This window comes from Sapajus apella, unplaced genomic scaffold (assembly GCF_009761245.1).
Source record: "Sapajus apella isolate SASKATOON/1434 unplaced genomic scaffold, GSC_monkey_1.0 scaffold19, whole genome shotgun sequence".
NCBI classification, from domain to species: Eukaryota; Metazoa; Chordata; class Mammalia; order Primates; family Cebidae; genus Sapajus; species Sapajus apella.
In genome coordinates, this window is record NW_022436959.1 from 12,017,663 (window position 1) to 12,033,858 (window position 16,196).

General features: G+C 39.7%; 1 protein-coding gene and 1 pseudogene across 3 annotated transcripts in view; both read left to right on the plus strand.

Annotated features, from left to right (window-relative positions):
- The window catches only part of CUNH7orf31 (chromosome unknown C7orf31 homolog), a 58,366-nt gene that overhangs the window by 11,816 nt on the left and 30,354 nt on the right, over positions 1-16,196 (plus strand). For both annotated transcript variants that reach the window (XM_032286964.1, XM_032286963.1), the window contains exons 3-5: positions 1,605-1,781; positions 11,833-11,904; positions 15,284-15,313. In XM_032286964.1, the coding sequence (XP_032142855.1) occupies positions 1,605-1,781; positions 11,833-11,904; positions 15,284-15,313 (279 nt within the window). The remainder of the gene's footprint in view (positions 1-1,604; positions 1,782-11,832; positions 11,905-15,283; positions 15,314-16,196) is intronic.
- On the plus strand, positions 2,386-4,062 carry LOC116557466 (annotated as a pseudogene). The gene has a single exon (XR_004271532.1). The product of XR_004271532.1 is annotated as a 14-3-3 protein theta pseudogene (transcript).

Sequence of the window (16,196 nt, forward strand, 5' to 3'; positions counted from 1 at the left end):
CAGTTTGGCAGTTCCTCAACAAACAGAATTACCATATGATCCACTTCTAATTTAATTCCCCAAATAATGAAAAACAGATATTCAAACAAAAACTTGAACATGAATATTCATAGCAGCACTGTTCACAAGAGCTAAAAGGTCAAAATAACCCAAATGTCCAACAACTGATGAATGGTGAAACAAAATGTGATATATCTATATGGTAGAATGTTACATAGCCACTAAAAGGAAAGGCTGGGCACAGTGGCTCATGTGTGTAATCCCAGCACTTTGGGAGGCTGAGGCAAGGGCAGGGGGATCACCTGAGGTCAGGAGTTCGAGACCAGCCTGTCCAACATGGCGAAACCCTGTCTTTACTAAAAATACAAAAAATTAGCCAGGCATGGTGTCAGGCACCTGTAATCCCAGCTACTCAGAAGGCTGAGGCAGGAGAATCACTTGCAACCCATGAGGCAGAGGCTGCAGTGAGCCAAGATCACTCTATTGCACTCCAGCCTGGGCGACTAGAGCAAAACTCCATCTCAAATACATACATACATACATAAATGGAATGAAGTATGGACACGTACTACAAAATGGATGAACCTTGAAAACATTATGCCAAGTCAAAGAAGCCCATCACAAAAAGCCACATATTTTATTATTCTATTTACAGGAAATGTCCAGAATAGGCAAATCTGCGGAAAGTAGATTAGTATAATAGTTGCTGAGGGATAGGGTAAGGGTGGGGAATATAGGGGATGATGGCTTAAGAATACAGGGTTGTTTTGAAATGATGAAAATGTTGTAAAGTTGACTATGGGGATGCTCACACGTAACTAAATAAGCTTTAAAGCCATTGAATTATACACTTTATTTTAAAATTAATTATAAATTTATAAAATAGAGACAGGGTCTTGCTATGTTGCCCAAGCTGGTCTTGAACTCCTGAGCTCAAGCAGTCCTCCTGCCTTGGCCTCCCAAGTGCTGGATTACAGGTATGAGCCACTGCACCTGGCCTGAATTGTACACTTTAAATGGATGAATTGTATGGCATGTGAATGAAATCTCAATAAAGATGTTTATAAAAATAAACACATGGCCAGGCGTGGTGGGCTCATGCCCGTAATCTCAACCACTTTGGGAGGCCAAGGGGGATGGATCACGAAGTCAGCGGTTCAAGACCAGCCTGGCCAACATGGTGAGACCCTGTGTCTACTAAAAATTCAAAAATTCCCCAGGTGTGGTGCACTCACCTGTAGTGAGAATTGCTTGAGCCCAGGAGGCAGAGGCTGCAGTGAGCCAGGATCATGCCACTGCACTCCAGGCTGAGCAACAGAGTAAGACCCTGTCTCAAAAAAAAATTTTTTAAGCTAAAAAGATTAAAAAATAAACACACTACAATTCATGACCATAAAAAGGTTAATCTGTAAGTCCTCAGAAATTTAACCTCATTCTTCCAGCAGTTCCATGATGCCTAAATAACCAGTATCATACTCTACCTGACACTGAAAATTCTGTGTTCTGAAGATTTAATCTGAAAATACTTATGAAGCAGTAGGAATTTTATGCAATTGTGCATCCGTATGTTGCTGAAGCTGTTTAAAGTCTCTCTTTTTTAACAGGTATCAGGAATTAAGGGAATCACTTCAGCAATGTAGGCTTCCTTGGGGCGCTGAAAAAGAATATGGTGGGATAATACCGATTTCACTCCCTGAGGACCACAGACCAAAGTGTGAGCCTCCTCGTGTCATGGGCAAAGGACATCAGCATTACGGATTTGGTGGAGAAACCTGGCCAAGGTAAATAAACTTTCTGCCATTCACATAAAGGTTTTTATTATCCATTTTTCATTATTTCTAGTGTGAGTCCTTTGTTTGCTTAAATCTGTCTTCAAACTTATTTCTTTTACTATTTATGAAAAGACAGAATTAAAAACTAATTTCTAATTGGGAAACAGTAAAAAGCCTGTGTTTATGAATGGTTTTTGCTGTCCTTAGTGATGTTCAAATATTGTGATCAGAAATTTTGATTCTATTAATTTCTTTACTTACCATATCTTATCTAAAACTAAATGGGAATGTTCCTGAGATAGAAAGAGAGAGAACAATTAAATTTTAAATATTTTTGTTTGAGCAAAGACCTGGCCTAATTTGTATAGATGCTCTTGGTTTTTGGAACTTTTGATTTGTAATTTTTTTATCAGTCTTTTTAATAGTCACTAGAATCTGCTAGGCATCGTTTTCAAGTGTTAAAATCTTTCAATAATAGTTTATAATAGTTCATAAATCTTAGTCACTCAGCAGCTCTTCAAAACACATTAAAATTCAACAGAAACAAACAAAATATCTGAGTAGTGAATGTCAAATTAAATATTTCCTAAAAGCCAAAAGCAGACATACATAAGTGGTGGGACTCACAGCACAGCCACGGAGACATGAAGCTCTGAAGGCTCCTCCCACTACGGGTCTGTGCTCGCCCTCACCCTTTGTCCTCCCCCACCCCACTAACCTGACCTACAAGAATGTGATTAGGGGCTGCAGGGCCGCCTGGAGGGTCATTTTGAGCATTGAGCAGAAGACCTACACCTTGGACAAGAAGTTGCAGCTGATTAAGGACCATCTGAAGAAAGTGGAGGCCAAGCTGAGATCATCTGTACCGTATTCCTGGAATTGTTGAATAAATACTTAACAGCCAATACAACTAATCCAGAGAGTAAGGTCTTCTTTCTGAAAATGAAGGGTGATTACTTCCGGTACCTTGCTGAAGTTGCATGTGGTGACGATCAAAAATAAACGATAGGTAATTCCCAAGGAGCTTAGCAAGAAACATTTGATATGCGCAAGATAGATGCAACCCCACACCCAATCCGCCTGGGGCTTCCTCTTAACTTCTCTGTATTTTACTGTGAGATTCTTAATAACCCAGAGCTTGCCTTCACGCTGGCTAAAACGGCTTTTGATGAGGCCATTGCTGAACTTGATACACTGAATGAAGACTCCTACAAAGACAACACCCTCATCATGCAGTTGCTTAGAGACAACCTAACACTTTGGACATCAGACAGTGCAGGAGAAGAATGTGATGCAGCAGAAGGAGCTGAAAACTAAATCCATACAGGGTGTCATCCTTCTTTCCTTCAAGAAACCTTTTTACACATCTCCATTCCTTATTCCACTTGGATTTCCTATAGCAAAGAAACCATTCATGTGTATGGAATCAACGGTTTATAGTCTTTTCACACTGCAGCTTTGGGAAAACTTCATTCCTTGATTTGTGTTTGTATTGGCCTTCCTGGTGTACAGTTACTGCTGTAGAAAAGTATTAATAGCTTCATTTCATATAAATCTGGTATTTAAGTAATCTGAACCAGTTCAGCAAGGGACTGTGTTTTGTATTATGGTGAAGATATGAAAATGTAGTTAATTACACTTTGAAGAGTGTTCCACATAACTTCTTAATTTCTACATTCTCTCCCCTACTCTTCAGGGGTTTCCTTTAGATAAGCTGCTTTTCCATGCTCTTAATATATTCCTTTTTAGTAGGAATCTAGAAGTATTAGATTGAATGGAAAAGCACTTGCCATCTCTGGCTAGGAGTCACAAATTGAAATGCCTCCTATATCACATAAGGAGGTCATGTAAATCTGTGTCAACAGGGAGTTTCCTTATTCACTCTTTATTTGCTGCTGTTTAACCTTCATTCCCAATAAAAATTCACGTATACCTCCTGTCTTTGTAAGTTCTGATATTCACTTTACTGTGTAAATAGAAGTAGCATGTTGCTACCAGAATACAAGCATGGCTTTTGGCAAATTAAAGTACATGTCATTTCTTAATACACTAGAAAGGGGAAATAAATTAAAATACACAAGTCCAAGTTAAAACTTTAGTACTTTTTCATGCAGATTTATGCACATGTGAGAGGGTGTCCAGTTCGTCTAGTGATTGTTATTTAGAGAGTTGGACCACTATCGTGTGTTGCTAATCATCGACCGTAGTCCCAAAAAAGCCTTGTGAAAATGTTATGCCCTATGTAACAGCAGAGTAACATTAAAAAAATTACATTTTATAAACCAAAAAATAAATATTTCCTAAGGATTAAGACATTTACTGAGAGCAGAGTCTATCATACCTTGGCACAGCCTGTCAGACCTTTGCACAGAGCCCACTTCCTCCTGCTTTATCTAACAATCCTGATTATCTGGTTTATGAACACTCTAGTTAACTGGTTTTTTGTTCTAAAGCAGGTAAAAGAAATAAATTAGGAAAGACAAGCCACAGCTAGAGAGAGAAACATTAATAGCAGGGACATGTGCCACCAATGACCTTATCAAAGCTGCAGAAAAGCAGTAAAAACCAGATAAATAAAAAGGCCTGTTAGTCACAGGCCAATTAGATTCAGACATCAACACACATTATAGTTAGTGAGAACCTCACATTCGTTCATTCACTCAACAGATTTTTTTAAGCCCACACTCTCATGGAACTGTAAGGTCTTCGTGAAGCAGATATTGCCATTCTTGTTTTACAATGAATAAACCAACCCAAGAGATTCAGTACCTTTTCTTGGGTCAGACAATTATAAAGTTGTAGAATAGGGGTTTGGGTCCAGATTTATTGACTCTAACACCCAAGTTCTTTTCATCTGTTCATTTTGTTTATGCATCTGTTTATTCATTTATCTGCTCAGTAATTTAAATATAGGAAGCATCGTTCTAGAGACTGGGGAGATAGCTCTGTATAAAGTTTACAGCTATTGCCCTCCCAAAATTTAAATATTAAAAAGTGTGCAATATTTTATAAGAATTGGAAGTATTCATACAGATTTACAGTGTGTAAAAAGAAAGCCAAAGATTTTTTTTTTTTTTTTGAGATGGAGTCTTTCTCTGTCACCAGGCTAGAATGCAGTAGCACTGTCTAGGCTCACTGCAACCTCCACCTCCCGGGTTCAAGTGATTATCCTGCCTCAGCCTCCCGAGTAGCTGGGACTACCATCGTGTGCCTACATACCCAGCTGATTTTTGCATTTTTAGTAGAGACAGGGTTTCACCATTTGGCCAGGATGGTCTCGATCTTTCGACCTCGTGATCCACCTGCCTTGGCCTCTCAAAGTGCTGGTATTACAGGTGAGAGCCACCGAGCCTGACAAGACTTGTTTCTTAAGGGCAATCTTCTTCACAATGAGATTTGTGCGTGATCTCTTACACAATGGGACAGGGAGAGAGAAAATACTTGTTCCACTTAGAATGCCAATTATATTTGGCATACCCCTTAATTTTCTATAGACCGGAAAGGTCTGTGTAGTAAAAAGGTATTTATCTCTGTTTCAGGAATTCCTTTGGTTTTACTTTTTCTTTTTCATTTATTAAATACTAATAAAATTAGTTTTTTTCATTTTATTTTAAAAATATCATTAACTGTGATCCTATTCTTGCAATTTTAGTTCTGATTACAGCCGTCCATCTCTTTATTATTACTTTCTTACATCTATTTTTAGGCAAAGATATCTAGAATCATGTTCTACAAGGTGGTATTTGGGTATATTTTTCTGTAATTACTCAAACTTTCATGAGGACGTGTCATTTCCATAAAAATAATAAAACAATCTCTTTTAAAACAACAGCATTTATCAAGTACTTCTATATGCCACACATTGTGCTAAGTGCTTTATAAAACATCTCATTTAAATTATTTGCTTTTTTTAAAGTTCATTTGTTCCATAAAACTACTTTTGTTCTTTTTAAACTTAAATTTTAAGTACGCAGTTATTTGTATGTGTTAGGATTTTTGTGTTGCAAACAGAATCCCCCATGGCTAGTTTAAGAACAGGATTATGAGAGGATGTCAGATTAGCTCATAAAACTGTGGGGTGCCTCGAGAAACAGGCTCATTGCTCGGCATCCAGGAATAGTGGCCAGACTCACTCCCAGGACTGGCCTTGTCAGGGAGGAAGTGCTTCTTAACTGGACACCTCTACTGCCACCTTACTGGCAGTTTGCATGCCCCTCATGAAGCTGGTGTTCTCAGGCTCCTCACAGTCAAATCAAAGTCTAGCAGAACTTAGGGCACATTTGCACCCTGGCTGCTAGGAAGGCTGGAAAATGGCGTGTTCCAAATGTGGGAAACTAGCAAAATGTAGAGAGGGTGTTGTAAAGATGATAGTCATGAGTGCCATTGGACTGTCACTCTCAACAACAGCAGCAACAATGACGTGCTTTTCTATTTGACACGAGGTTCCTGGGCCAGCAGCATCAGCATCACCTAGGAAATGGTGAGTGCTACATCTCAGCCTCCACCCCAGATTTACTGAAACAGAATCTGCATTTTAAAAAACTACTTCAGGTAATTCCAACATGCAGCAAAGTTGGAGAACCACTGCTACAGTGTAAGAAATTGCAACAATTTTCGTTCAAATGAAAATAAATGGCCTGGCGCAGTGGCTCATGCCTGTAATCCTAGCACTTTGGGAGGCCGAGGTGGGTGGATCACCTGAGGTCAGGAGTTCAAGACCAGCCTGGCCATCATGGTGAAACCCCATCTTAAAAAAAAAAAAAAAGAAAATACACTTACCTCCCCAAAAGCAGAGGCCCAAAGAAAGCAGTTTCCAACTTTGCTGCATCCAACTCCAAGCACTCACTCCTGTCTAGTTCAGTTGTAATCTTGTCCCAATATTCTGTACCTATGCTGTTTAATGAAGTTAACCATCACCAATGTATCCTATATGAAATAATAAGGAAAATGGAGAGAAAAAAAGAAAATATGTAAAAATATGTAAGACACAGCAAGGCAGAAAATATGAGAAGTGACTGTAGTCTCATTCCTGCACCTGGTCATGAGGCTATCATTGGTGTTATAATTTCCTTCCTCCAGAAAAGAAGTCATTATATGAAAAAGACATTTGTACACACGTTTATAGCAGCATAATATGCAACTGCAAAAATATGGAACCAGCCCAAGTGCCCATCAGCCAACGAGTGGATGGAGCAAATGTGGCATAGATATACCATGACTCAGCCATAAAAAGAAATGAAATAATGGCATTCACAGCAACCTGGATGGAGTTGGAAACCATTATTCTAAGTGAAGTAACTCAGGAATGGAAAACCAGATATTGTATGTTCTCACCTATAAGTTGGAGCCAAGCTATGAGGATGCAAAGGCTTAAGAATGATACAATGGACTCTGGGGACTCAGGGAAAAAGGGTGGGAAAGGGGTGAAGGATAAAAGACTACACACTGGGTACAGTGTACACTGCTTGGGTGATTATTACACCAAAATCTCAGAAATCACCACTATAGAAGTTATTCATGTAACAAAACACCACCTGTTCCCCAAAAACTATTGAAATTAAAAAATGCTTTTATAAATAATAATAATTTCCTTCCTCCACTACATGTTCCAAGTTCCCTTGCCCTCAGCCAATATCTGAGCTGGTGGGAGTACACTACTTGATAGAACAACGCAAAATTATGTTTTGAGAGATCTTAGCTCTTTGTGGTTCTGCCTGTATAACGCTGCTATAGTATTTCATTAACTTCACGCTACTGAAGACAATACTAGGTGTTAAAAGGTTCCCCAGGTTCCAGAAATACTCCTTTCCCCCATCATTGTATAATATCCTCTGACCCTTGATATTCAGGATCAGCCATCCTAGCCCAAAATTACATCGTCATCAGTTCAGCTTCCAATGCAATTGGGACCATTGTTTTATCCCCTGATGGAAGCGCTTCTCCCTTGACCTCTAAACCACCAAAGCTCAAGGTGGCTGGGGAGGGAGTAACATTTTCTCAAGTGGAACCATAAGTATAACAGTAAGAAGCACCACTCCTACTTCCACCCTTTGGTTTTCAGACTATGCATTCTGGCTAAGGGAGAACCTATTTATTGGTCACTGGTTCAGGGCATGTCCCACACTGTTTAGGACAACACTCAGCCATAATTGAATATTCAGTAGGCCGTTCTAATGTTCCATTAAATATGGGAAAATATAACATTCTATAAATATGGTGAATCATTTTAATTCAAGCAACCATTTCTCAATGTCTTTTGTAGTAAATTGAGTTCCTTAGTCAAAAGTAATGTTGTTTAAAATGGCATGGCAACGAATGAGACATTTAGTAAGTTTACTGTTGATGTTACTGGGAGAAGCATGGTGAAAAGGGAAGGGAAATCCCTATTTTGAAGAAGTGTGATGGAAGGGGTTTGATGTAATCATCTTATCACCAGATGGCTGACTAGTACATCCAGGGATAGGTCACCCTATCAAGTGCTTAGGATTGACCAATTCTGCTGGCAAACTCAAATGTGCCAATAGACAGGTGAGTCTTAGTCAGGGAAGCTCATGTCGCTGAATCCATATGTGATCATTTCTGTGCTGCTGCCATGATCACTTCGTTACAAAGTCACTGAACAAGGACCGGGTGACTGGGAAAAACCTGACATGCATAGAGCTAGTCATTATGTCTACCTGATTATTGAGAACATCCTCAATGCTGGGGTTCTCCAGGTGAGCATTCCTGTGAGGTACAAATAAACCTCACACTCCAGGGCCATTTGGAGGCTGGAAAAAGCAAGTTTCTTGGAATCCACGTTGGGTAGATGAGATTCACAGTACACGCACTATAAAAATGTAGGCTGGGGCGAGGCGCAGTGACCTACAGCAGTAATCTCAGCACTCTGGGAGGCCAAGGCAGGTGAATCACCTGAGGTCAGGAGTTCTAGACCAACCTGGCCAACATGGTGAAACCCCGTCTTTACCAAAAATACAAAAAAATTAGCCGGGCATGGTGGTGAGCACTTGTAATCCCAGCTGCTCATGAGGCTGAGGCGGGAGAATGGTTTGAACCTGGGAGGCAGAGGTTACAATGAGCCGAGATTGCTCCACTGGACTCCAGCCTGGATGACAGAACGAGACTCCATATATATATATATATATATAGAGAGAGAGAGAGAGATTCCATGTTCAAAAGATATTGGGCAGCCACAAGTCACAGGTGAGCACAGCATACATAAAAAGGTTACAGATGCCAGGCACAGTGGCTCACGCTTGTAATCCCAGCACTTTGGGAGGCCGAGGCAGGCGGATCATGAGATCAAGAGATCAAGACCATCCTGGCCAACATGGTGAAACCCCATCTCTACTAAAAAATACAAAAACTAGCTGGGCGTGGTGGCGCGTGCCTGTAGTTCCAGCTACTTGGGAGGCTGAGGCAAGAGCATTGCTTGAACCTAGGAGGCGGAGGTTGCTGTGAGCCGAGCTCGCGCCACTGCACTCCAGTCTGGTGCCTGGCAACAGACCAAAACTCTGTCTCAAAAAAAAGAAAAAAAAAAGGTTACAGATGAGGTTCATTTTGTTTTGACCATTACCCCACAGTCTGACTCTCCTTCCTAGAAGGAACCACTGTTACCACTTTGGTGTCTCCTTCTATGCCTTTTGTTATGCACTTACACTATCACACATGCACCCATTGAAAATGTACGGTGTTATTTCATACATGTGTGGAATCACTTGACACATAGTATTAAGCAATTTGGTTTTTTCTCTCTATAATCTAGAAATAGTCACATGTCTGTAAGTGTAGATAAACATAGATATACATCATTCTTTTTAATTTCTCACAGTATTCTACAATATGAATGCATTATATTTAGCCATCATGTATTGTTTCTTTTCTCTCTTTCTTTTTACATTAACCATACTTTAATAAGCAGCCTTGTACAGGACTTCTTGAGATCACGCTCAAAGGTTTCTAAAAGGCAAATTCAGCTGGGTGTGGTGGCTCACACCGTAATCCCAGCACTTTGGGAGACTGAGGCAGGCAGATCACCTGCAGTCAGGAGTTTGAGACCAGCCTGGTCAACATGGTGAAATCCCATCTCTACAAAAATACAAAAATTAGCCGGGCATGATAGCGGGTGCCTGTAATCCCAGCTATTCAGGAGCCTGAGGCAGGAGAATCGCTTGAACCCAGGAGGCAGAGGTTGCAGTGAGCTTAGATTGTGCCATTGCACTCCAGCCTGGGCGAATGAGCAAGACACTGTCTCTAAATAAATAAATAAAAAGGCAAATCCTAAGTGGGTTACAGTACAGGAATTTTTTTTTTTTTTTTTAAATCTTAGTGCATGTAGCCCAAATGATGTATATTAGTCTCATGGTAGTGTCTAAAAGCATTCATTTCCTCACACTCTCGGCCATCTATGTTATGAAAATGTGTAACTGTTGCCCATCTAATGAGTATGAAGGGTATCGTGGTTATGAGAATGCATTTCTCTGCTTATTGCATTGAGTGCTTTTCTTATCTTTTATGTAAGGCCATTCACATTTTCTTTTCTATGTTTATTCTTTGCCCATTTTTATCGTTTGTATCTTATAGATTCTTGTTGATTCTCTGTGTTCTGAAAACAATTCTTTATGTGTTATCTTTATTTATATTTTCAAGTATTTCTTCTAATTTTTATTTTATTTGAACTTATATGATGTCTTTGTCTTATAATTAAATTTGGGTATTTTCATGTTTTATTTTTAATTTTTTTTTTTTTTTTTTTTTTTGAGACGGAGTTTCATTCTGTTGCCCAGGTTGGAGTGCAGTGGCATAATCTCAGCTCACTGCAACATCTGCTTCCCAGGTTCAAGTGATTCTCATGCCTCAGCCTTCCGAGTAGCTAGGATTACAGACAGGTGCCACCATGCCCAGCAAATTTTTTCTACTTTTAGTAAAGATGGGGTTTCACCATCTTGGCCAGGCTGGTCTTCAACTCCTGGCCTCAAGTGATCTGCCCACCTCGGCCTCCCACAGTGCTAAGATTACAGGCATGAGCCATCGTGCCCAGCCTTATAATTAAATTTTATGATCAAATTTTCTTTCAGGCTTTTGACTTTTAAAAGAAAATTATTGTTTTCAAGGTCCTTCCTACCACCAAAGAAAAAAACATACTCCTATACATTTTCTTTCAATTTTTATATAGATTTTTCCCCAAATTCTTTAGATTTTTAAATCCATCTGAAATTGTCTTTCTGAATACTGTAAATAGAGATGGATTATTTTTCAAATGAATACTGAATTTTTTCTTTTTTTTTTTTTTTTGAGACAGAGTCTCACTTTTGTCTCCAGGCTGGAAAGCGCAATGGCACGATCTGGACTCACTGCAACCTCCTCCTCCCAGGGTTCAAGCGATTCTCCTGCCTCAGCCTTTCGAGTAGCTGGGATTACAGCTGCCCACCACCACGCTTGACTAATTTTTGTATTTTTTAGTAGAGGCAGGGTTTCACCATGTTGGCCAGGCTGGTCTTGAACACCTGACCTTAGGTGATCCACCCACCTCAGCCTCCCAAAGTGCTGGGATTACAGACCTGAGCCACCAAGCCGAGTCCTGAATTTTTTCTATGTTAAAAAGTACATCCTGGCTGGGCATAGTGCCTTATGCCTATAATCCCAGCACTTTGGGAGGCTGAGGTGGAAGAATCATTTGAGGCCAGAGGTTAGAGACAAGCCTGGCTAACATAGCAAGACTGTATCTCTATAATTAATTAATTTAAAAATTTAAAAATTTTAAAAAGAAAAATATGTGTTTTTTGACCAGGCACAGTACTTCATGCCTGTAATCGCAGCAATTTGGGAGGCCAAGGCAGGAGGATCTCTTGAGCCCATGAGTTCAAGACAAGTCTGGGCAACATAGCAAGACCTCGTCTCTATTTATTAAAAAATAATGAATGAAATAAAATGACATCTTTTCATATATTGAATTTCTACATATACGTGGACATATTATTAATCTATTTGTCTTTTACTCTCACCATTATACTATGTTAATTTTAAAACATGTTTAATTTAATCTTTTCTTTCTTTTCAGAAAGCTTCCTGTTGAACAATTTTATTATTTGACCCAGAACAAAAAAAGTGATGTCTATGGAAATGATTCTTTGTAAGTCTGAGGTTTTTTTTCTTACGTAAAATCAAATAACATTTTAAGTGGAAATGAGTTATATGAGACATTTTTAAAGCTCCAAATGGGGACTTTTAGAGAAACAAATTACTCCTTTTTTAAAATAGAGACAATTAATACAAAAAACCAAGACCAAACAAACAAAAGCAAATAAATAACAAACCAGTAGTTTTTAGTGTTTAAAGAAATCAAGAGGAAAAACAGGAGCTGATGAATAGTAAAATTCAAAGGGATTCCTAAAGGTTATCTTGGTCCATTTCCCTGCCTTTGACCTACTTACCCAATCCAGTAAGAATCTGCTACATTTCTTAAAATATCAATATAAAATGCCATGGTGGCCCTCAACAAATTTTCAACAAGAATTTAACTAGTATATAGGTTTTTATTCTCATCAACAAATAACTCTTAATAAAATTACTTCCTAAGTATTTTTTTTTTACACGAGGCATACTTGTTAATTTACTCATCACTTAAAGGTATTCTTTTCAAGTGTAGTATTTTTATACTTTTAAGTAGTTTTTCATGTACATTACAAAAGCATACATTTTTATTTTTAGAGAAAAATAAAACACAGCCGGGCATAGTGGCTCATGCCTGTAATCCCAGCACTTTGGGAGGCTGAGGCTGGTGGATCACCTGAGGTCAGGAGTTCAAGAGCAGCCTGGCCAACATGGTGAAACCCCATCTCTTTTAAAAAAACAAAAATTAGGCCGGGCGTGGTGGCTCAAGCCTGTAATCCCAGCACTGTGGGAGGCCGAGGCGGGTGGATCACGAGGTCAAGAGATCGAGACCATCCTGGTCAACATGGTGAAACCCCGTCTCTACTAAAAATACAAAAAATTAGCTGGGCATGGTGGCGCGTGCCTGTAATCCCAGCCACTCAGGAGGCTGAGGCAGGAGAATTGCCTGAACCCGGGAGGCGGAGGTTGCGGTGAGCCGAGATCGCGCCATTGCACTCCAGCCTGGGTAACATGAGTGAAACTCCGTCTCAAAAAAAAAAAAAAAAAAAAATTATCCAGGCATAGTGGCGGACACCTGTAATCCCAGCTACTCGGGAGGCTGAGGCAGGAGAAGCACTTGAACCCAAGAGGCGGAGGTTGCAGGGAGCCAAGATCGAGCCATTGCACTCCATTCTGGGTGACAAGAGCGAAACTCTGTCTCAAAAAATAAATACAGCAGCATTGAAGTAATAATGAAACAATCCCTTCTTTATTAAGAAGTGCTAGTTGTGGCCGGGCGCGGTGGCTCAAGCCTGTAATCCCAGCACTTTGGGAGGCCGAGGCGGGTGGATCACGAGGTCAAGAGATCAAGACCATCCTGGTCAACATGGTGAAACCCCGTCTCTACTAAAAAATACACAAAATTAGCTGGGCATGGTGTTGTGTGCCTGTAATCCCAGCTACTCAGGAGGCTGAGGCAGGAGAATTGCCTGAACCCAGGAGGTGGAGGTTGCGGTGAGCCGAGATCGCGCCATTGCACTCCAGCCTGGAGGCTGAGGCAGGAGAATTGCCTGAACCCAGGAGGCGGAGGTTGCGGTGAGCCGAGATCGCGCCATTGCACTCCAGCCTGGGTAACATGAGTGAAACTCCGTCTCAAAAAAAAAAAAAAAAAAAACAAGTGCTAGTTGTTGATAGGTAAAAATTTAATATAGAAGTTAGCCACTAGATGGCGCCAAAAAGGCAAAATTTGTGGTTGTCTGGGCTTATCCTGGGATTTTTGGTGAATTTTGCAAAGCAGATGTGATGGGTGGCAGTAAAATTAATGAACTGAAGAGGTGTCTCAGCATTTGTTACTTTTATCTTTTCAAATCTTGAAGTTTTAAAACTGTTATATTTTAAATTTCTTTTTTTTTCATTTTGAATCAAATCAATTTTAGGCAAATGCTTGTCAATATTGTAGTAGAATTTGTCACATGAGAATAATTTTAGATGCTAGATTAATGTATTATACATAGTTGCCAATCTATTAATAACAACTCTAGATTCTTTGGATTCATATTCATCACTTCCCTGCCCCCTGTGCCCCTACCATCTCTCCCACTCAGTGATGTCGATGTAAGACAGAACATGCTTTTTTCAGTTTCATGCCCACAGATTTAGAGTATAAATTTAAAAAGATATAAACTTTTATAGTTCACGGGAATCACGTGTTTATAATACATTACAGGATAGTAAATTTATATGGCTTACCTACCACTTTCTAGGGAATATCTGCTAGCATGGAGGAACATCTAAAAAATTAAACAGCGTATTCAATTTTACTGACTTTTACTATCAAACTGATACCATTCTGTTCATTTTTCATGCCTGAAATCTTCCAGAATTTTTATTTGCACAGGCTGAAATGAATTGTTGAAATCCAATGTAGATGGATGATTACCGGTTTTAGTCGACTTTTTTTTCCAGGGCTACAGGATTATTTCTTGGCAAGGTTTGGAGTAATTAGTAAATGCACAGCCTTGGAATGAACTGCTTCAGAAAAGGCATGCTTCCAGGAACTTGGTCAGTTTTGTTCTATCCTGTCTCTGCCAACTAGGCAACATTTACTATGATGAGAGATCAGCAACCTTGAGCAAAGGTAGAAAGCACACATGGTAGTTATGTATCCTCTCCAGCCAGGCCACACTCAGGTCACTTTAGGCCATGGAATTGCACCACATGTATAATGTCAGGTTTCCTCAGAGTACTTTGGCTACTGCCTGATTATGAGAGTAAAGGTCAGAAAGAACCAGAGCTCTCTTATCATTAGAAGTGGTCATCCCTTGTACCTTCACTGCAAATGGAAAATGCAGAAGCAGTGGTGAGCATGACTGAGGTTAGAATAAATGGAAGGAAAAATTAATCAACAGACAACCGAGACATGGAAACAACATATCTCTGTCATGTCAGTATTCAGGGATCCAGAAAGTTAATCAAGAATATTATCTTAATGACACTACAGTTTGAAATGGAATATATCTTTATTTATTTTATTTTATTTTATTTTTTTGAGACAGACTCTTTCTCTGTTGCCCAGGCTGGCGTGCAGTGGCAAGATCTCTGCTCACTGCAATCTCTGCCTCCTAGGTAATCCTGAGTAGCTGGGATTATAGGCATGCACCACCACACCTAGCTAATTTTTTTTTTTTTTTTTGTATTTATGGTACTTTTTGTATTTTTTGTATTTTTGTATTTGGTATATTGGCCAGGCTGGTCTCTAATGCCTGAGTTCAAGCGATCTGCCCCCCTTGACCTCCCAAAGTGCTGGGATTGCATGCGTGAGCCACCATGCCTGGCCTATATCATTAATCGAATTTCTAATAGGAATATAAACTTTTAAAAATCTTTAATATAGAACTTGTTTCCTGTTTTTATTCTAGGATACCCAAGCCGCCTAATTCAACAGTAGGGTAAGTAAACATAAATTTTCCTTCTCTGTTATAACCAAGAAAAAACAATTGGCATTTCCTATGTCTTAGAAGTGTGAAGACAAGTGAGATGTTACATGAAAACTTTTTTTTTTTTTTTTTTGAGATGGAGTCTCACTTTGTCACCCAGGCTGGAGTGCAGTGGCGTGATCACAGCTCACTGCAGCCTTGACTTCCCTGGGTTCAGATGATCCTCCCACCTTCACCTGTCAACTAGCTGGGACTACAGATGTGCACCACTATGCCTGGCTAATTTTTGTAATTTTTTTGTAGAGATGGGTTCTTGCTATGTTGCCCAGGCTGGTCTCAAACCCCTGGGCTCAAGTGATCCGCCCACCTCAGCCTCCCAAAGTGCTGGGATTACAGGCATAAGCCACAGTGCCCGGCCTGAAAACTATGTTTTAACAGTGGGAAGGAAAGGCTGGTGCAAGTCTAATGTAACATTACTTTGATTTCTCTCCTATTATATCTTCAGCAAATCTTTTTTAATAAATGTTTTATTTTCATATGATTTTAGGTTTATAGAATTATTGAGAAGATAGTGTGGAGAGTTCCCATAAACATCACATGCAATTTCCCCTGTTGTTAGCATCTCACATTAATATGGCACATGTGTCACAATTAATGAACCACTGCTGATGCCTTACTATGACCCCAAGTCCATGCTTTATCCAGATTTCCTCAATTTCTCCCTCATGTCCTTTTTTTGTCCCAGGATCCCATCCAGAGTACCGCATTACATTTGGTAGTCATCTCCCCATAGGTTCCTCTTGGCTGTGACAGTTTCTCAGACTTTCCTTGTTTTAATGACCTTGACAATTTTTAGGATTATTGGTCAGATATTTTGTAGAATGCACCCAAATTG